Raw genomic sequence first — 23,692 nt, forward strand, 5'->3', positions numbered from 1 at the left:
AAAACAACAACACTAAATTTACTTTGGCAAATGTAATAGTAAAATCATTTAATATTTTATGTTTTATTTTTCCTCTTATTTAAACATATACATACATCTCTTTAAGTTTTCTTAGGTATTTCTTAGGTAGGTAACATACATCACTATAAACATATTATATGGAAAGAAATTTCTAACTGCTTCTAACTTTATATTGAAAGCATAAAACACTTTTTTTTTTTCATTTTTACTGGACAACCAAACAAACAGTAAATAGCATAGAATAGAATAGAATAGAATAGAATAGAATAGAATAGAATAGAATAGGGGACATAAGAATGTAGAGTCAGGGACTTACATGCCACTTAAACTTATTTTGCATAAGTTTAAATGGCATGTTCTGTTCATAATTATCAAATTACTGTAAATTTAAATCTATAAATAATTTTTCAAACAACAGTTTTGGTAGCTGAACTAACCTGCGAGGTAATAAAACCCCTGCTGTGGCCTCATCTCTTCCCATGCCATCTGTTCTTCATCATCATTATAACAGCCAGCACTAAATCAACTAAATCCTGATACACAGACACTCAATGTTGTTTTGGTGGTTAAGGGGTTATGACAGTTGGATATTCATTATATTTTTTTTTCTCCTACTTTTTTACACGCTTAACGGCATATCACCAATATTACAGAAGGCTGGAATGCTAATTAACTCCCTGCTGGGGAATGACTTAATCGACCTCGTCGCTATTTTCTTAAAGGGATAGCGTTCTTTACCTATGATGTAAATGGGTGGCAATCCATTCACAAGTGTGATTTAGTAGTGCTAGGTTAAATGCTATTGTTATAAGTTTTCCAAGTCTTTCAAAATCCAACTGTCAGGTTTGATAACTGAAAATGAATGGTGCAATTGTACCTGAATGTGAAGAGATTCAGGTTTAAGAGTATTCAGGCTGAACACAGTACGGCCATTTTAACTTCGTCTGTACACAGCTGGAGGGAGGAGAGGCCCTCAAGGCACTGCCTGCAGTAGTTACAGATCCTGGACACATGCCTGGAATATCAACAAACTACACCTGACCATCTTACTTCATTTCAAAACATTACATACACCTGGCGTTATGGCTGTGTCATTGTTAAGGATTGACAGCCATGTTTATATATATAGATGTGAGTCTTGAAATGTACTGTTCACATAGCAGCTTATGATAGAGACTTGAATACTGTCTGTATGAACGTGCAACTGAAATCCATATTCTGTTCATGACTATAAACTGTAGCCATAATATTTAGATGTGTTTTGGTCTGTCGGATCACAAGTAGACAAGGGAGACACATTCCAAACAACACACTTTAACTTAACTCTATTCTACACTCCACACAACATGCCAGAATTTTTATTTTTTTATTTTTTTTTTGTTTTTTTTTTTCCCTTGTTTTTGTTTTTGAGGGGAGGCTCTGTGGGCTCTATGTAACGCTTTACAATTCAATTGTCAGACCATATGGTGCAAATGCAAATGCGAAAAAAAAAAAAAAAGAAAAGAGAAAAAAAAACCAAAATAAAATAAACCATTTTAATATATATATATATATATATATATATATATATATATATATATATATATATATATATATATATATATTATTATTATTTTTTTTTTTTTTTTTTTTTTTTTAGTTTTGCAAAATTGTGGCTTCAGAAATAAATTCAAGCTAGACAGTTTTTTTTTTTTTTTTTTTTTTTTTTTTTTTTTTTTCTATCTTTCTATTAGTGTTGTGGCCTCTACCATTAGAACAGGGGTGCCCCCATGGCTTGATGGACGAACATAATGTTATCACTGGCTTAACTCCTTCTCAAGCACCCTCCATTTTGACATTGTGACATAAATAACATACTTAAAATAAAAATGTTGCTGTTTATGAGTCGTTCGTGAAATTGATCTAAATTGATCTTGAAATAAATAACAATTAAATTTATTGGTTTTGTTCTGTTGTTAATTGTAACATTTAATATTATAGTAATGAGAAAGTAATATGGCTCTCTATAGTTTATCATTTACAGTAAATAAAGCATTTATGAAGAGGATTAGTGTCCCTTCTGCCCACACTGGTACATTAGCATTAATCATTCATAATCAGGAAGATGTTGTCATTCACCCTGACCGGACGCCGTTTGTTATTGTTCGATTGTTTTGCCCTCACCCAGCTTTGCTTTGAAGGACTTGATTATGGGGTGTAATAAAGAAGTAGTGCCGAATGAGGGAGAGTGCAGGAATCTGTTGCCTCCACTTCACTGGTCTCCATGCACGGCTGCCTGTGCAGCTGGCAGTCTCCAAAGCTGAGAAGATGAGGGGGAGAAGAAGGAAGGGTCTGCTCCGAGGCCGGCTGCCTGAGCATTCAAGCGGAACGCTGCCAGATGTGACCGAAGCATCGCTGAGCTTGAAACGTGTGCAGATGCCTCCACCAGAGTGGGCGAACTTAAGCCCCCAGTTCAACCCTAGCTATTTTTTACCCATTTCTCTGCATCTCCCTCTTGACTGACCTACATATATTTTCCTGCTGCTTGAGGTGGTTTGGAGGAAATAAAACAGGCCGGTGTTTTGCTGTCCGAGTGGACGCACTAGGTGGTGAAGTGCTGCAAATAGATCAGGATATGTTAACCTCCTTGACCAGGCCTCCACTTCCCATTAGTGACCACACTGATAGTGATCTTGGTAGTAGTAGTTGTGTAAATTTTGTCAGTTGTCCCTTCTTAGCTTTCAATATATTTAGTCAACATGTTCTGTTTCATAATTTTAGTCATTTAAAACTTAATCACATTTTAGTCACACTGCATAATGGTTAAACTGATCATCACAATTATTTTGCTCAAAATTATAGCTGAGATTACATGGTTTATTTTACTGTACCTCATCTAGTTATATTATCAGTAATATAAACATACACTTTATATTATGAAAACTTGTAAAACTTAAAAGCTTCCCTCAAAAGCTAAAACAGCGACATTTCTAATATTAGTTCCACTAATTTCAAATTATATTCACAACTTTCTGCTAAAGTAAAATAAATAATAATAATAATAAACTTGTCATTGTGGCAAAATACAGTAAGTAAATAATAATAATATTGAAAGGAAATTACATCTCTTCCAACCAAACAGACAGACAGCTACAGGGTTGCTGTTGGGGAACACAGGTAATTGCTCATTAAATAGTTGATGAGAGATGAGTGCAAGGTTTCTAAAATAAATAAACAGAACATAAGGGAATATTAACTAAATCACTCAAATATATTCACTGTATCACATTGATTTGTATCAAAAAGAATATCTTTCAATGGCAAATATAACAAAAAAATAATAATAATAATAATAATAATAATAATGGATACATCAACATAAACATTTTGGCCCATACAAAAAGGAGTTTCTTGCAATGGTCAATAGCTGATAAATGGAAGTTACTGCATGTGAATTTAGGCTTTGCAAAATTATTAATAATCATAATGAGAATGTCAAAGGAAATAATTGACAGTTATTATTTTAAGCCAAAGAGTGGCTAGTACACAAGAATTTATTGCACAAACCATAAGAATTGCAAGGTCAGGGTGCAGCTGACATGGTGGTGTGTATTTGAAGGAAGTCAAGAGTTAACAAGAGCACTGAGTGCAATAACAGCCGAGGGGTCATTCAATTACTGCACTGAATGGATGATACAATAATACACATCTCGTAGTAGAAGAGAGAACAAAAAAGAACAAGGAAGAATTCATCTGCACTCAGTATTCCTATAACGTGATAAGGCAAGCAGAAACCTGACGCCTCTCAGCAGCCTGGAAGCGGGTCTGCTGCGTCTCACAGCCGTGAGATAAACTCCTCCGTCTACAGTCTCTGCAAGCTCACCTGAGTAATCTACAGAGGACCTTCCCAGCAAACACACACAAAAACAAAGCAAGAATGAGGAACACTGCAGTGTCCAGGCAAGCCTGCTAGCCTTCAAAGATAAACACACCCAATATATTCATAAGAATTCATAGTGCATATTTGCAGTTGTTGATTTAATAATAGCTTGGTGGAGCAGCAGACGCAGGGTTTTGCCAGGGAGAATTTGTATAAATTAATCTGTGGACTCATGTTTAGCTTTTAACAAGTCATTCATCACATTTTACTGGAGGCAGGACAGAGGTATGACTGATTTGTTAACTAATCCATGGAATTCACAGCGTTAAAGACATCCTGCTGGATTCTGGCAATTAGTTATTTTCTGCCTGTGTGTTTAATTTAGCATTTATCTAGAAAATTACATATTTTATAGGTATTAGAACATACTCACACAGAGACGCGTCCATAGCTGACTAAACAGAGAAACATAATAGAGTCCAACTGTTTTCAAATAAAGGAAATTACTACAGACTGACCCTATCTCCAATAAGAATGTGCAAGATAACATGTTTTCATAACTGACTTGTCAGTGTGTCACCTGAATGAATCACTCTCAACCCTGTATAATTAGACTGAATTAGCTTTATCGTGTTTCTTGGAGAGCATTCATGTGCTGCATGTTCTTGTGTTCATAAGCTGCTTGACAGAAAAGAAAATACTTTTTTTTTGACTGCTATCATGCTGCAAGACACTAAGTAAATACATAAAAACAGCCAGATATGTCCATATACTCTACATGTTTACATACATAAGGTAACTGACATATATGCAACTAATAAATTGAGTAAATATCATAACCTTTAATTGCACAGTCACCGTCCGCAGAGACCTATTGATTGTGCAAAGAAAATTCAATTCTATTTTTCTATGATTTTATTGCTAAAGATTGAGAATTGGTAACAAAATTAGTGCTTTGAAGGGCAAAGGTTGCATCCCTATATTCACATAAAAAATTATAAAAATGTAAAGGTTAAGCAAACATTACAGTGGAAAAATATACCTGAACTATCCACTGAACTCTAACCCTACCTCTGTTAAAATTTGGTGGGTTAAATGTTTTATTTATTTATTTTATTTTTTCTTCATGAACCACTTTACATTTGAACTTACTAAAAAGGTAAGACTGAATTATCATGATCTTTTAAATACTGCTTTTGGCCTTTTTTTTTTTTTTTTTTTTTTTTGCCAATATCTTAGTAACTTTTCAAATATCTTTTGAATATGGTATTACAGTACAGGGCAAAGGCATCCTCCAAAGGCTGTTTTGTCATTTATTTATTTATTTATTTTCCTATTTCTGAAAACATTTTATTTATTTATTTATTTATTTATTTTTATTTTTTGCAAAGTATAACTAAGTTAGAAACACATACACACTTAAAGTACATCAAGAAACTGGTGGTTGGTATTCCACAGAAATTAGTATTGATTAAACAGTACTCTGAGATTTAAAGTGGAATGAGCAATAAGAGCCATCTTCTTCAATTCTAGATAGGCACACATCAGGGACAGCTGCAGAGTTCAGCATGACTGCCAGTGTGACTCCCATTATACAGAACTGCCAGCAAGAAACTCGTCAGCTCTCCACTGAGACAGCTCATTGCAATATTGATAGCTGATGTCAGCCATTGTATTTTTGAGCGTGCATGTTTGTGACTGCACATGCAATATGTACCACTGGAGTTTGAAATACAAGACATTTGTCTTCTAACTAGATTCCCTTTGGAGACAGAAATCTTTAGGTCCAACTGTCAATGCTAACCAGTCAAAGCTGGACCCCCCCGATTGACATGTTTCTTTGTGCTGGTATTTTCTTGCACACCTGCGGATAGATACAGGAATACTGTTGATCCTAAAGACTGACGTTTTTGCACTATTTTTTCCTTCTCTTACTCTTTCTATGTTCTCATATTTATGACTCCTTTCTTTAAGAGGGTCTCAAAGAGTTATTGAAGACAGCCTTCTCAGGCCACTCATCTCTAATGGAGTTCAACTTCATTTGCTTTAGGTAATTTTCTGTGTGAAAATGCCGTGTTGACAGGCCCTTGGTGCACTTGAACATTGCGTGTTAATCACACTTGAGTACTTGAGAGCTATTCATTGAATAAATTCTTTAAATTAGGTCATGTAACATGAAACTATTTCTTAATGGATGTCTGTATGAGGAAAGATCTCTACTGTTGTATTTAAAACATTAAAGTTTAACTCTTTCTGTCTTTTTTTTTTCTCTTTTTTTCAGGAGTGAATGCCATGTTCGCGCAGCAGCCTCAAGACTTGGTAGTTGTGGCTGGTCAGCCAGTCACGCTCCCCTGCTCCATCCCTGGTTACCACGGTGTTGTGCTGTGGATCAAAGATGGCCTCGCTTTGGGCGTCGGAAGAGAACTTATAGGTAAAAAAGTCATAAACTGTGAAAAAATCACCAATTTAGGTTTTGATTTTGATGCTGGTTTCCCCAAGAAGCTTCCTAACTAGCATAATCTTGACAAAACTGAAAAGGACATCCTGCTAGATTTGCTTAACCATTTTCACTAGACAAACTATGCTGGTGGACTAGCTAGTCATCTTCACTTGTAAGACCATGCTGGTAGACTAACATAACCATCTTCACAAAAAAAGACCATGCTGTGCTAGTCAACCATATTAACTAGCTTCACAAGCTTAACCAACTGTACAAGAAACAATGTTGTAGTTGACCATCTTAACTAGCTTAACCACACTGGTAGATTTGTTTAATAATTTTTGCTGGTCGACTAGCTAGTCAGCTTCACTTGTAAGACCATGCTAGTTGACCAACTTATCTAGCTTTCTGGTCATCTAGCTTTATAACTTTACAAAAAATGAATGCACTAGTAAACCAGCTTCATTAGCTTAACAAGAAAGACCATGCTGGCTGACAATATTAACCAAGTGTCACAGTCTCCACAAGAAACATAACCAACCAATCCAGTGAAGCATCAACTGCTACAGTATACTAGCACTAACCTGCGTACACTAGCCAAAGCAGGCATGGCAATTCATACTGGTCTAATCTGGTCATTTCTCCAAAGAAATTGACATATTTGATTTTAAAATGTAATCAATTTACTCTAATGACTGTGTGAAAGGCAAAAGTTTCCACAGCTCCAACAAATTTGATTGAATTTTCACTTCAACTAGCAGCCGGTCTTCATCTACCTCTCAAATAACCAAACTGGTTCTAAACAAGGCTTTAGCTAATTAAAGTTGACTTTGATACACAAGTTTAAGCTGGAGGGTGTGATTGCTTTTTAAAAACTGTCCAATTGGTGTCAGGCGCAGAAGGACAAGAGCAACTAAAATATAACCTCTTAAGTACTTTTAACGGTTAATAGCTTGTGAAGTGTGTAGCTCACCCTCACTTGCAAAGTGCTGCTTGTTTGGCTTAGTTGATTGCTTAATTCGTGCTAATGACCACTGGATTCCCATTCTGTCTGCCTACAGACTTAGAACATCACAAACTTCATATTCATATTTAGGTTGGTCGGAAACAGTTGGTCCCCCTATATGGCATTTACATTGGATTTCCTGGATTACAGCGAATTAAATCCTTGTGGAGAACGAGCAGGTGTAAGCATCATTTTGAAAAGTGTAGATTAACAAAGGTCTCAATGCAAAAATGATTCCCATATGAGCAGCATAGCGGGTAAATCAACGTTTTACTATATTTTCCTATCACAGATACAGCTCTGCTTTGCGTCCTGGGGTATTTCCAGTGCAAAGCATGACGTAAAGCCCGGCTGGCCTCTTTAAAACAGTTGCTGGGCTTATCCTTAAAATTAAATATGTATTCCACTGGAGATCACAGGTCTATTTGCCTCTGACCTTCAGTGGCCGCTGCTCTGTGCCATTTTGGCACTGATAGTGGCCTTTAATTAGACCCCAATAGGCAACTGAGCCCTGATAAATCCATTCCGCTCCCAAGTTTGTCATTATCAGGCTCCTGGGAGCTGGGCCCTGGCAGTGTAAACACTGGGAGAAGAGCTTTAAAAGTGGTCAAAGAGAAAGAGAGGGTGAATTGAAGCCGGGGTGGGGGTTGGGAGGTGAGAAGAGGTTCTGAGCTTGCGGGCCTCACGATTATGTGAAAAGAGACAGAAAGCGGCACTTAACGGCACATCAGCTGCAGTTTAACAGTCCCGGCCGGGAGCTGAGGGCCAACCCAATCTGAGGTGCCAGCCCCATCTAGCCCTTCATGCGGATCAATGGCGGGCCAGCGCTCAGAGGGCCATAAAGAATTTCAATGAAGTTCTGCACTCTCTCTGTCTCTCTTTTTTTATGCTATGTAATTATTTATTTAGTTTTTCTTCGAGTTGCCGAGAGACGGTGCTTAAGACAAAAGAGCACTTTAAAAGCAAGCTACGGGTACAAGGGCGGAGGTGCATTGCTTTGACATGAATGACACTTTAGAGAATAAAACTCTGCACAGCTGCTCCTTTTATCAGTCTTGTCTGCGTCAACAAGTAACGCTGCATCCAATAAAGAAAATTGACACATCGATTACTACATACTCTAAGCCAGCAGCTGCACAAAAAAAAAAAAAAAAGCGGCAAGTACAACAGCTCATATAAACGCGACGTTTCAATTTCAGCCTACTCAGCTATTCATGGAAAAGGCTTGTTTCATTCAGTGCGGTTTCAGTTCGAGAGAACATTGATTAAAATGAGAAATCGCAAACAATATGTTTAATAAATCAGGCTGATTCATATCAGTCTCCACATTCGTTGTGGAGGTCCTTTTGCTGCTTGTTCTAATTAAAGACATCAGCTCAAGGCTGCCACAAACACACAGATAGAAGTCATGAATATGCACTGTGTGCATTACTAGTGTAAACGTGAATACGCAAACAGAACCAAAGAGGGAGATGGCACAAGCATGCTTGGACGTAAAGAGATGAGAAGCATGCTGATTCCGATTTTGACACATTGTTTTATTTTCACTCTTAGCACATCCGTAATCCAAACAGTAGCTTTCGGATTTGTGATGCTCAGATCAAAGCCAACGTTTTGTGGGAGAACAAAAAGGAAAAATCTACCGGAAGCTCCTTAGTCACATAGCAATGTCAAATGTCCATTTCTACTAGGATTTTCACAACGTCAGAATTTTCAGTAGTTAATATCAGTAGATATCAATGCCAGGATGTTTCATGATTCTTGATACCAGTTTTGATGCAATGAAAAACTATTAGTAAAGAACTAACTTAAAAAAAAAAAAAGTTACTAATAATAAAAAATAAATAAAAATAACAAAATAAAAATAATAATTGATTAATAAAATAAAAAATAAAATAAAATATTGGAAGAGACATATTTTTTATCAATCAATGCATGCATACTATATAAATAGACCTGCAAACATTTGAAAACAGCTGGCTGTCAGTCAAAGATCCTGTGGGTACCAAGTCAATATTACTAAAAAAGAGCTGGGGGGTATTCCAGAAAGCAGATTATGTGAAATACCCGAGTATGTTTAAGGGTAAGTCAGCAGATAAACAGAGGTTACCTGCCATAGTAACCTGCTCCGGAGCAAGTTCTGTTCAAGGGTTAGTTTACTTCAGAGCTATTAGTGTGACGAGACTCCAGTGGGTGTAGATAAAGCACTATTTAAGTAATAAATATATATTATATATATATATATATATATATATATATATATATATATATATATATATATATATATATTATTGTCATCACATACATTCTTAGCATCTGTTTCCATGGTGACTTGATTTGTCGCTCTGTAAGTTCACTGAGGCACTGAGGTACTCCCGTATGCGTTTTGGAACTAGCATACTGTACCTCAAGTTAGCAAGGTATGGGTTAATCAACCGAGAGTTCTGGGTATATGTGAAAGTTAGTTAACCTTGCTTTCTGGAATACCCCCCAATATCATTAATTTTTTTTTTTTTTTTTTTTGTATTGATTTGCTGTGACTTGGAACTCAAGCACCGTACTTTATTATCCCTGTGTTCTACAAAATGGATCCAAACCTTGGTACCCTGAATCTTAAGAATCAAACCATTTGGGAGAAAATTACAGTTGTGTATGTAATTGACACATTTTCTCTCAATCATTTCCTCTCTTCGAGCCGTCAGGCAGATACACTCACTCATTCCCAAAACTATTAATCACTGCGTCACGTCTCCATTCACGGCCCTTTCCCTCTTCCATCGATCCGACATTAAGACTAATCCTTTTCTGTCCTGATGGATTCATTAACTCTAATGGGGCTATTTTATATTGTTTGCTTTGCTTGACGTGGGTTGTCTTAGGTATTCATTGTGATCGATGACAGAATTATTCTTCTCTCTGACATCCTCTGCTCTGCATTTCTTGGGTGAAGCATGCATGATTTATATAATGATATATTAATCTAAGAGATATCCAGAGGAGAGATGAAATGTGCATCATAGCGAACATCACTGATAGGCACAATATTTGGCTGTATAAGGCAGCTGATTTGTATACAAGGGCCCAGCTCAGATAATGATACAGGTGGGTGGATGTAATCTCTAGATCACAGTTAATCATTGTTTGTTATTTGACTGGTGTCGGCTTGCACAAAGACTAGCTAGGATTGTTCCTTCATGTTATTACAGATCACTGCAGGAAGTAAATTCCCACTGATTTCAAACCCAAGCACTCAATGTCTAAATTTGTATTATTACTATTTTTTTTAGTGAGAGTTTTTGTGTGTATGTGTGTGTTTGTTTATGTGTGTGTGTGCATGTAACTTGTAACTTCCCTGTTGAAAGAAGTGGTTCACTCAGCAAGTATTAGTATTAGTATTTTGTGTATATCTATATGGTTCAAAGTAGTGCAGTTCTGCAGAATCTGTGTCTTGTGGTTCCATTAGTAAGACAATGCCAAACCATATTGAAGTAGTTGATTTTGCAAATTACTGTGAATTAATAGAGCTTGATGAATCAGTAATGTTTTAGAAGCCAGTGCATATATTCTGCATCCATCTAGAAATAAGACCTAGACATTAAGTGGGAATAGATGACGCCTGCAACAAACCCATCAATCTCTCATCTAGAATAAATGCAAATTTTGAACCAAGTCAATGACCATTAAAATGACTCAGTTTGCTTCCCTTGCTTTGACTCTCCACCACCATAAACAGCACTTGATTTGGCTATGTTCACATTACATGACCTTGAATTGTAACCTGACAGTTGCCACAGTTAATTGTATTGCTCAAAGTTTGCTCAATTTACAAGACGTAATGGAGTTTTCATTAATGCGAGTTTCAACTGCAGATTTCTCATACTGCCACAAATAAGATAACTGCAACCTACATTAAGAATACTGACTTGGAGAATACAATTACTGTGGACAGGATCACTCAGATATTTATATTTTGAAATAGCACTTGAGTTCATATAGAAACTCTGATTACAGACTTTGAAATCACAGTTTGAGATCTTCTGAAACTCTCAAGTAGACATATGAGATTATTTTGAGATCGCTTATAAAAGCATGAGATGTACTGTAAGTGAAAATCACTCCATTTAATCCTTCTGACATCTAGAATAAACAAGTGAGATATTAAAGAGATAATATGTGATTTTGTGAGCTGCACAGATACAGAACGAGGAAACATAAAAAGTGAAAAAAGTGAGGCCAAATATAGGTAAATAATTGGCCAATGTCAACATAAGATATTCATTTTACATAACAGCCTTTCTTCTTAATTAATTCAATATTGGCATATTCTTTGAAATACCTTCAAAACAACTTTCCAAAGTAGTCCACTAAATGATGGGGGCACAGTCTGTTTCGATGGCTTATTAAATGTTTGTTTTTGGGTTATCCTGCCTCTTTTCTGTCTCCCACTCACTTAGAGAAATTAAAAGCTGTATGTGGGCAGATAAAATTCATTGCACCATAATCGTCTGCTGCTCTCTCCTCAATAGGGGAAATAAGAGACACTTCATGGTCTATTAAAAGTGAATGGGATCCAATGAGGCAACAGACAATAATTGGCATTTTCTGGCACCGTGATTTCAACAGCCAGGCTCAAGGACTTAAAAGCCATTAGTCCAGTCCAGTCTATTTTTCACTCCTTTCTACAGCAATATGTTAAAGCACATCCCTCTTTCAAGCCTCATTTCTGTAGATTACAGTGATGGCCGCAGTAATAGCCCGTGGTAGAGCTCAGAAATAGGTTGGACTTCGTACCACACAGTACTCGAAGAGATATAGGTGATATTAGGATGCCCTTGCAATTTGACAATGGGTGATACATCTCTAAACAAGTGGAGTCTGTTATATAAACCCAATCAACCACAAAAACACATGCTGTGTTAAACCTTTCAGTTTGAAAAACAGATATGCTTTTCGCAGCCACCACCACTTTAAATAGAAATAAGACTTGTTCGCATTGAGTGCCCCGAGAGCACGAGGGTGCATGCCGATTATGTCACAGAGAATTCTCTGGAGTGAACATGAATCATATCGATGGATGCTGTAAAAATCTATATTCTGCCACAGGTCATTCACTGGCAAAGATTCAAATGGCTGCTCCGTGGAGACTGTAGGCGCGATCACTTTTGAAGGTGTAAATTTAGCCACATAAAAAGCAATATTGAAATAAATCTAGGGATAAATGCACAGCGCTCGTTTCAGTAGAGAAATCCGCTGAGATCAGCTTCTGACGCCATTAAGTCTGTATCACCCATCACCTATCATTTACCGTCTTGACTTGGAAAGAGAAACTGCACTAACAGCAATGACAGCACTTTTTAGGGGTCTCACAGTAAATAGCAGATCTCTCATAATTAGGAGTATTTTGCCTCCTGAGATCTGTTAAAGGCATTCATAGGTTGTGAAATGTACCGTAAAGTACCCCACAATCTCACATCTCCTCCCCTATACTTTACATTTTCTATAGTGACAAACCAAGCTTCTGCATTCGCTCCATATGCAGATTCCCAGTTAATAGTCTGCTGATGTGTTTTAGAGGCTCTCGGATTTGCTTGCTATTGTAAACCAGTCAGTTTTCCCTGAAATACATCCCGCTGAGTGTATCATTAAACCGCAAAACACCATTTCTCTGCATCGGTGGAACACATCTCAGTCTTCTTGGCTCTGTGTGCTGCTTTCTAAGGGCTACACCTAGAGCAGCACACCTGAGGACCAGCTGAACATATTATAGCAAAACCAGCAGACTGCCTCACCTCAATCAACAAACCGCCTCACCTCAATCATCAGTACGTCTTACTCCAACCTGCAGAAAGTCTCACTCCAACCGTTAGAAAGCCTCATACATCTGCTCATCTTTCGTTTATTTTAGTATGGTCATAGATGTGTTCTTGAACCGATTCTTGTGTCACATTGTTTTTTTATTTATTTTTTTATTGCCCTGAGAGAAACAAGTTGTCAGTCTTTTCACTTTGGAGTTTATATGGAAGACATAAGAAGTAGGTAAAAATAAATGGTTATTTTCGTTGTTTTTCACTCATCCATGAAAGCGAATGAAATCTTCTACTTAATTATCCCTTCTAGAGCTCTCATATACAAATAATATACAATAAATTCAACTGATGTCCTTTGATTTTACAGCTGTTGCTAACAAACAGCCAGCATGGCATCAGCCGCCAACACTGACTCCCTGTGACATTCAAGGCTTACTTTACACTGTCATGAAGTGACTAAAAAGCCACTTTAATTCATGTCTCGGGGTATTAACCAGTCCACTTCCCTGTTTTCCAGGTTACCCTCGCTATGCTGTGATTGGGGATCATGGATCTGGCGAGCACCACCTTCACATCCAGAGGGTGGAGCTGATGGATGATGCCGTTTTCGAGTGCCAGGCCATCCAGGCAGCTATGAGGTCCCGTCCTGCTCGACTCACTGTGCTAGGTTAGTCTCAACTGCAGGTAGTATACGTGAAGATCGACAAAGAAGTCCTGCCGTTATCATTTGTGTACCTTTCAGCAAAAGCTTATTGGCATTCGCAAAAGTCCCTTTTTAAAGAGATTCTTTTTTAATATATATATATATATATATATATATATATATATATATATATATAATTTCTAATTATCTTCCAAATGGCATCCACAAATTAAATCAGAATAAAGACTGATTACAATGATCTCAAACTATGATATCAGCGAGGAATAATGTACAGTATTAAAAATAGATTTTTCACTGACCGAACTCCCCTGCAGTGCCATAAGTTCTCAGTTTTAATTTCCTGCTGCAAATCCCACTGTCTTCATTATTAAACCAGAGGGGTCATTGAATCTTAATTAAGTTTTATTGGATTATTATTCAGTGTTGCTCTTTCTGTGATATTGGGCAGCAACAGCGTTATCTGTGCCGAGGTTGTAATCAACCACCTGGTAGGTTTATCTGCTCTGAAGAAAGACCACCCACACCCAGCGCTTTTTAGCTCTTACTTGCACCAGTGGGTACTACTGGGGTCAGGATAGGGGTGGTGTAATGGAAGTGCTGGAGACGAAGCACATGTGCTCACAGACTGGAATGTGATTTGCTTTATTGATCTCCACTAATGAAAAGTGAAAATAATGACCTGCATGGGAGGATGTAGTGAGGGAAATTAGAGAAAGAAAGAAGATAAATTACGTGGTCTGAGGTTGCTCTCCCTTACAAATGACTTATTTGCTAATTACAAGGACCAAAACAGTCACCTAAATCCATGGGAGGAGAATACACGGGGGACATGTCAACCCCCCGCCCCTTTTAAGAAAATGTAAATTCGTCCCCCACACTTTTTTCGGGCAAGTGTGTTCACGTAGAGGTTTTCAGGGACCAGTGTGAAAATAATCTAGATTTAAATTCAAAGAGAAAAGATAGTCTATGCATGACCTGCCATTTTATTCTTATCCAAAATAAGATGTGAACATTACGGAGTGTCAAACACTCTCATGCAGTGTATGCTCCATTCATACTGGAAGACGGAGAACGGTCTCACACAGAAAGTCCAAAACGGACACATATAATTAATTACTTGACATGCAGGAAATCCCTAATATGGATAAATATATTTTCTGTCTTATTCTGTGAAAAAAAGGGGAAAAAAAGTGTAGTATATAAACAAACCATAAAACGGACATTAAGAAAATATAGGAAAAATATAAAAAAATTTAATTAATAATACAATTCATTGGTATTTTTTCAGAAGTGTATTTGATTCCTTAGTCAATCAAAAGTAAGATATAAGAAAAAAAAAAAACTAAATAAATATTTCTGAAATGATGACTATGCCCCTGCCTAAATCCCACTACTACCAGTATCAGAAACAACTTATGACCAGAACATCATTCACCACTATCCATTTCCAAATATTTGATTGGTGAAATGATTGGTGGAAATAAATTGAATGCGATGATGCATGGGCTGTTTTGTTTATCATGATACTTTCCTGCTGTGGTCATTATTAATTGGGCCTTAATTATTACTGCTTTAGAACTGCCTCAATGGGTGCTCATAGCGCTAATTATCCACCACAAACTCGAAACCAAGAACCTCAAGGTCAACCTCAACCTCAAGGTTTTTTTTTTTTTTGGCTATTAATTGGTTAATTCCATGGGGCTATACAATTATAAAAAAATATAATATCATAAAAACAATACAACCTCAAGCTTTTGGAAAGAATGGGTGGTCAGACCAACAAATAAACCAAAAACTTGATCAACTAAGGAGCATGCATTCATCACACACATGGACAGCGGTTTTCCACCTCAAGCTTTTGGAAAGAATGGGTGGTCAGATTTTCTAATCGTGCTTGTAATATATGTGAGATCTGTATCAGAGTGATCTCTGGGTTGTCTTTGACTATGTCAAGAAGCCTGGTCTGAGCCGTAGTGATGACAGGAATGGGAGTGTGACTCCCTGTCTCCCCAAGATTTCATACCTGACAGCTGAAGTGGTCCCTCAGCCCCTCACTTCATGACTCAGCCTTCCCTCACATATGGACTGAAGGCTGAGGTTAGGGCAGGTGTACTCTCCACAGAGCGCAGCACAGTCCGGATCAGCCAATCCGGCTAAAAGCTTTGATATCTGATCAAGCACTTGAAAGTGGGGAAAACAGAATCCCAAATCGCTGAATTGTCCTGAATACAAAATTTCTGAACAACTTATGGTTGCTTGCCTGAAAATCTTGGGAAAAGCTCTTTTTTTTTTCCTTCATCAAAGAGAAACCTGAATCAAGTCCACTGTGACATAAAATGGTAAAATGTGAATTTTGAACTATACCTATGCAGAACTCATTTGGGGTTTGGGATTGTGTTTGACCTACGGAGGTCACCTATTCTGAATAAGTTATGAAGAAAAAGCAGGGTTTTTTTAGCAGTTGCCCTGTGGGCTAATTATATACCCCTCTAGAAGATAGCCATCCTTGTCTTCTGACGTGTCCCCTCAACATTAATCTCAGCCTGGGAGAAAATGGACTGCAGAGTAATAGCGGGAGAGAGCTTGAATCTGGCCTTATGAAACTAGCAAAAGGTTACTTACTGCCGCCATACTTCTGAAGCTTTTGAATGCATTTATTTCTCACCTTGGGGCTCATAACTTTTAGCTTTGAGAGTTTATTTTTATTTTTATTTTTTTTGGCAAAGCCATTATCAATTTCTACCACCTCTACTAAGCTCTTATGCATTTGTCCTTACAGCAATTTACTTTTTCTCCCCAGCTCTCCATCCCCACCCTTAAACTCAGTTTTGCTCTTTCTAATTGTCTTGTTAATGCTCATTTCTCATTCCCTACAATAAAAAAGTAAATATGCAAAGTAATAGCAAAGTATTCAGATGATCTTATAGTCTGTAATCTTATAAGTGCTGAAATTGCCCATTAGAAAATATTTGCTTTTAAAGGGATTAAATCCTTGAAAGCTGCAAGAGCTAAATCTACCCCATTCATTTATCGTTCCCTTTTGCACAAATGAATAATTATGATTTTATAACTAATGGAAGAGCAAGTGTCCTTGCGGGAAAAATAAATAGGTGAATAACTTGGAATCTGTATAACTTAGCATTTGGAAGTCTCAACGTCTTAGCCTATGATCTGATAAACAGCTTCAAGGCATGGAGATTATTAACTTTTAATTGCAAATCATGAGATGCAGCCGCTCAACATATTTTCAAAAACATTCTGCTCATAGTCTTATGAAGATAAACAAAGGTCATCAATTCGGATCCATTTCCACACAAGTGTGATGCCCTGAACACCATCAAACTTCATCTAATCTCTTTTTCCACAACAGAGGATGTTTTTAAAATCAACTAAACATTAGTGAAATGCAAACAAACACGCCAAACCTAGAAGTACCCCCCCCCACCCATAATTGGAAACCAATGCAACTTTTCCACAACTCTTTTGGACCAACTCTTTTGGTTGTTGGCAAACATTCAGAGCTTTGCAAATCGCATAAACCCAGAGTCTGTGTTTGTATGCATGTTTGTTGAAAGATGATTCTTACTAAATCAAATATTAGAGAATGAATTGATTAAATAGCTGGTTTATGTACCATTATGTTTGAACTATTGCACATGTAACTGTGCACAAAAATCAAACAGATGTTATTTAAACGGACGATTAGCTTCCCTGGGAGATCCACCCTGCTGGGCTGTGACCTCACACACCTCTGCAAACACACTCATGTGACCTGAATGACAGACGAGAATCTGTACAGCTGTTCTGGTACTTACAAACGTCAAGCTGTCAGTGTATTCTTTGATGTAATTCACTTTGACGTTGAGGGACATGTTAGGCTTTTTTCAATTCCGTTTTACAATCAGTAGATTATTCACCCAGGTTTGATCAGCACTGATTTTTATTCAAAAAGACATTTAAATGATATTTTACACATACTCATATGCTGTTTTTAATTTATGAATAAAAATGCATCATTATATTTTCTTTGAAGACATACGGTTAATATTAGGAAATTGTACTGATTAAACAAACAAACAAACAAATAAATACATAATGTTTAGCATAATCTTTTAGTATTATTTGGTCAAACAAAAGGTATTATTATTATTTAAACAAAGCATCACTACTTCTTAATATACAGTATGACAAATATTTGTCTGACATTTAAAAATTATGTAGTCTAATCAAAATACAGAAACCAAAGAAAAAAACAGACAAACAAACAAACACACAAATAAATAAATAAATAAATAAATAAATAAATAAATAGGACATGCTATTAATAATATCAATTATCAGTGAAAGCAGGGACATTATGTCTGTTTGTAGTCTGACATATAAGATAATGAAGTTCACTGACCTGTATGGTCTTCCTAGTGATGCTGGTTGACCAAATAAATAGTTACTAGCCTTGTCCACATCAGCCACATCAGCCTATTCCAAAGTGCACCTTATGGTGATGGGTATTTTTATTGCTTCATTGTCATCTCCACACCACTATAAACACTTCACCAGCTTCCAGCCACCGCCTATTCACAATCTGACCCCATCATGCCTCTTCAACTAGAGGACCTCAACCGCATCACATAACTTCCTTTTTCTTTTCCAACCTACTGCGTAGTCAGAGACCATGACAAACAAAATGAGTCTGCTTGTAGTGGTCACGCCAAAACCCAGCCCACGCTCACCGCCAGTGCCCCAGCACCTCTATTTCCTGCACACTTTGATGCTTATTCAATGGTAAATCTTATTTTCTTTCCATCACCTTTGGTTTCCCGACCCCGGCTCCATTCTGCTATAACTCTGGCAATCTGGCCGGTCATCACTCATGCATCGAACCGTTGAAGCCCTACACGTACAGCCAATGCCAAATGGAGAGAAGTGAAAGAAATGGAGAGAGCAAGAAATGGAGAGAGAATATGGATCAGTGAGTGTTTACCGTCGAATTCTGCCTCCCGCAAAGCAACACATTAGTGACAGAGCTGTGAAGGGAGCTTTGATTTGGGCCAGTGAGCTACGTATGTCACTTGTCACCTTTCCTGGCATGTTTTCGATTGCACTTCCTCTTCTTTCTTTTTTGTTATCGCAGCCGCGTGAGCAGGTGACGGGAGCCGCTGCTGAAACAGACGGGCCTCATTGTTGTGCCAGACATGTCAGTGGAGGCAAAACACCACCTCACCCATTCGGTTCCCAACAGATTGCTTCCCCCTACCCCAGAAGACCCTACTCTTGTGGCTGTGCACTGGATTACAGGCTATATCACCTCACTCTTCCACAATCTTGTTTTTGATGTCAATAACTCAGCCTGTGAAGCCACTGCCGTAGAAGCCCACTGTAAATGATGTGAGATTTCCACCCCTGCAATTACTATAGCATCAAACCCACTCTGTACAATAAAAGACATCTCTCTCACATCCTTCCTTTTAGCTCCTGGAACTGAAACATCGCCCATCCAGTTGATTTAAAAAGCTTGTTGCTGGAATTCAAGGTCCCCAGTTTATTGAGCCAATGTTTCAGTCCATTTGGTTAATTGCAAATCCATTTGCCTGCATGTAATTTATTGTTTTCTTCAGTCACATGCTATAAGTTAAGAGTCTTGTCACCTTGAGCCAGTTCTTGCAAGATCTGGCCTTGTCTCTTGCTACAGATTTTTTTTAAAAAAGATTTTATTATTATTATTATTATTCAATACAGGTTTTTGAAAATACGCCAGAGCCAGCAGACCTTAGATACTGTACTTTATATATACACTTTATATTGTACTTCATATATGATATGACACTTTCACTGTGAAATCGCTCTTCTGTTCAGTGATATTTTAGCTCTTTATTGAACTCTCACTTCACAAAAAACTCTATACAGAAAGCATTCTATACAAACTCTATACAAATGTATTCCAAACTCAAAAAAATGTTCTTTCTTCCATTCGGCACAAAAACAAGATTGTATTTCCCATACAAGGACAGTAAATCGAAGCAAAAATGCTGCTAGCTCCAAAAATCACTTTCATTACATACAAAACTTCTCAAGCCATGCAAAAGATTTGTGAGATGGAAAGACATTTAGGTAATTATTTGCTGAGAATCTCTTACAAGTGTATATGCTGCAAAATTATACGTTAACAAATTGACATGATATGTGTTTGTTTCTCATACTCTGCTTCATGGCTTCAGAAGACCAAGCACTTCAGATTTATTAGTTTTACAGTATTTTCATGTTGCTCTTTTTTTTTTTTTTTGTCATTTTTGCAGCTGAACAGCATCCATCTTCGGTCACCAAGGAAAGTCTGTAAAATGACTCCATTTGTATTGTTTCAAAGAAAGAAAGTTAGTTGAGTTTTGGAATGAAATGATGGTGAGTAAATGAAGTAGAATTCATTCAAACTTTAAAAGCAACTGAGAGAGTGCTAACAGACAAGCAATGCATGATATAAAAAGAGAATTGTTGATTAAGGTTTTGCCAGCCAAGTGGAAGAGGGAAGAATTGCAGCCCACTGGCCAGTAATTAAAAAGGAGCGATCAATCCGTGCTGCTGACCGACTCATGAGAGCCAATTTGGAGCCATTAGGGGATGCAGAGTTTGCAAACAGGCTGGTAATGATGATGGCTTGCATTGCTACAGGGTTGCCCTTTGTACCGCTGTCAGACGAAGAGCGTCTGGGAGAGCTGAAATTAGATAGGGAATGTCTGACAAAGCCTCAACACCACAGCTCGAAATAACAGCTCCTTCCTTTAATGATCAGTGCCATTTGTAGTGCATGGGCTCAGCCATCAGTAGTGACAGGCCTATAGCAGATGAACAGTGTACAGCTGAGGGACGCTGAGGTCTGTGAAGAGAAATACAGGCTCAACGACTTGTCTTGGATCCCACAGCTATCTTTTGAATGTGTCATTTGTTTGGTTCCATATTAGGAGCTCAAATAACCCCTTTTAAGGTGGACAATCCATCTTTTAGTAATTGGGTGAGATTAAATTCATTACAAAATCTACCAGAAAAAGAATCATCTATCACTATCATTTTTGCGACTAAAGGTAGTCAGTTGAAACTGTGATTTAGCTGATATAATTTAGTGAGAAAGAAAAAAAAAAGAAAAGAAAAAAATATATATTTCATTGCCCTGCTCTGCTATGAACAGCCACACTGAGAAAGTTTCTAATAAAAAAGTCACTTAACCTGAATGCCCTTATATACATTAAAATAAAACACCTGCCCTATCAAGGACATCTACCTCAGAAATTCCATTCATTTTGTTGCAAGTGTAACTGGCTGCATTTAAAATGGACTATCATTTGGAAATAGCCGTCCTCATGGGTCAAGAAGGAGTCAGGACTGCTTGTAAAAACCTGAAGTGGAGTAAACTTACTGTGCATTTCTATCTTTTTAGAGATCTACTGTATACTTACAATTTTGCAAAAGAAAAATCAGACCTCCAACTGCCAAACAAATAGTAAATATAAATCATAGTAGTAGCTACACACCTCCAAATCTAATTGTTTTCCCTGGCATAAATATATCTGTTAGATCTGCAAGTTTACAAGATTCAGAAATAAATGTATTTCATTTTACTGTCATTATAAGTAGAGACCATTACCTGAAAACTGCCAATTACTGCTTTCATGGGCAAAATAGATACTTAGGCTAGAAGCCAGTTGCGTAAAAGTGCAAAGGGAAGATGAATCACTGTTATCAGTCCTCATTTTATTGTTTGCCTTTTTAGTTTTTTTGAGGAGGATATGAGGCGGTGGACAGTCATCGACATGTTTTATTAATGCAACTATAGCTCTCAGCAACATTACATATTATTGTGTTTGATTTTTGGGATACTGCATTAAAAAAAAAAATGCTAGATGGAAAGAATGGAAATAAAATTTCCAAACGCACACACTTGAGTAGATTTATGCAGTTTATTGTAATTAATGTGCTTGTCACTTGATTTAAGACACATTAACTACAATGGAAACACTTTATAAATCCCTAAATATGTATTGAGAAAAATCATGTAACAAGTTTGTCGTCATGTGAATAATTTGCTCAAAGAAAACATGTTGCTCTTGTCATTCTGAAATGCCAAAGACTGCCACAAAACTTCACATAATTGATTACTTTTAGTTAAGAGGCTCCACAGGGACATTGTTATCTTAAGCATATGGGGTGGAGAGTTTTGGATTATGTTTGATATACAATATTCCCTAAATTATACTTATACATTGAATAGAAACCTTGCGTTTGTGGCTCAGACCTATAAAAGACACCTAACATTGAACCTAACGCACCTATTGACTGTATTAGAGAACTGAGACCAAGCTAACATGACCATTCAACACTGTCAGTCATGACCAAAGTCTTAGCTAAGATGAATATCACAGACAGTTGATGTTTCACAGTTTAACCAGGATTGCACTGGGTCACGTCGTACAACCTGACCATCAATGATCGCACAAGATAAAAAAAATAATAATAATCCAGTGTACACATAGCTTTATTGTCTTCCCAGAGTTTTCTCTAGCTGCAGATCTTTAAAATTCCATCTGTGGGAATAATTTATATTGTTTGTGTGCACAGCTGAACGTACTCATTGAATATTTTCAACAGCAAAGATTGAACAGCTTTCCTTTTTTCAGGCTAATTAAAGACCTCAGTGATGAACAATTCTGAACAACCCCTTGACTGTAATTATCTTTCTCTTTGCCGTGACCTCCCCTCATTGTGTCCCTTTCTCTTTCTATCGCTCTCAACTTCTCTCCACCAGCTGCTTACTAAGTTTGATTTTCTCTTGCCCCAGATCTGTTCAGTAATGAGCATGCGGGCGATCAATAATTCACTGGAGCTTGAATAAAATGCAGGATTATTGGGTGTGTGTTAAACAGAGAGAGTGATCAGTGCCATTCATGCACTTGTTTTTTCTCCTGGTCTTAACAGCCCTCACACAATGTCTCGGCCCCTCAGTCCTCACTCATGTTATTATGCCCATTTCACGTGCACATTCAGCTGCTCCTCGCTCTGACTCACACTGTGATGATGGCTCTCTATAAGTGCAGATCAAATTAAATAACTCCACTATGATCGAGCCTTGCTCCTTGATGCTCAGCCCACACCGTTCAGAATAATGTCAAACGCTAGAAGTTCTTTTACAATTGCAGTTTTTTTCTTCCCGTGAAGATGATATGAAATGATCCAAATTAAAATGTGCAGGCACTGGCAGTGACTTGCTAACCTTTGGATGTTGTGTAAGTCTAGCATTTCCCAGTGGAAAATCTTGCAGCTCAAAGGTTCATACTGTAGCACGAGTTCATATTGAAATCTCAGAATTTTGAGTGCATCCTTTGGTATCTTGGCAGATCTCCCAATCTTATTTTCCTTTTCCATCTTGTGTAGTTCCACCTGACGACCCCGTTATCATCGGAGGGCCCGTGGTGAGCCTGAGAGCGGGTGACCCCCTCAATCTAACATGTCATGCAGACAATGCCAAACCTGCCGCATCGATCATCTGGATCCGAAACGGAGAGGTGCTGAATGGAGCCAAGTATTCTAAGGTAAGGTTTGAGGAATGTGTACTAATCATGATCAGTTTAAATTGCTATTTATTAGTGTCCAACTAGCCACTTCATTATTATAATTATGACAATATATTATACTAGGCCCTAAAAGTTGCGCTCATTATTATAGGTATTAATATGCTTCATGGTGAATGTGATTGCACCAAGTAAAACATGTTCCTGGAACAACATTCTTGTTGATCCTGGAACAATATTCTAATCAACCAATCAGAATTGAGGGTTAAGTTTACAGAAAATGTAAGTTTTAAGCTGAAAAACAGGGTTAGGTGCTTCAATACCCTTGTTATTCAGCTATA

General features: G+C 37.4%; 1 protein-coding gene across 7 annotated transcripts in view; it reads left to right on the forward strand.

Moving 5' to 3' along the window:
- Positions 1-23,692, forward strand: part of LOC109073893 (kin of IRRE-like protein 3) — a 203,576-nt gene that overhangs the window by 130,828 nt on the left and 49,056 nt on the right. For all 7 annotated transcript variants that reach the window (XM_042754250.1, XM_042754251.1, XM_042754245.1 and 4 more), the window contains 3 exons: positions 6,162-6,311; positions 13,651-13,800; positions 23,215-23,372. In XM_042754250.1, coding sequence (XP_042610184.1) covers positions 6,162-6,311; positions 13,651-13,800; positions 23,215-23,372 — 458 coding nt within the window. The remainder of the gene's footprint in view (positions 1-6,161; positions 6,312-13,650; positions 13,801-23,214; positions 23,373-23,692) is intronic.

Source organism: Cyprinus carpio, unplaced genomic scaffold (genome assembly GCF_018340385.1).
Source record: "Cyprinus carpio isolate SPL01 unplaced genomic scaffold, ASM1834038v1 S000006481, whole genome shotgun sequence".
NCBI lineage: Eukaryota > Metazoa > Chordata > Actinopteri > Cypriniformes > Cyprinidae > Cyprinus > Cyprinus carpio.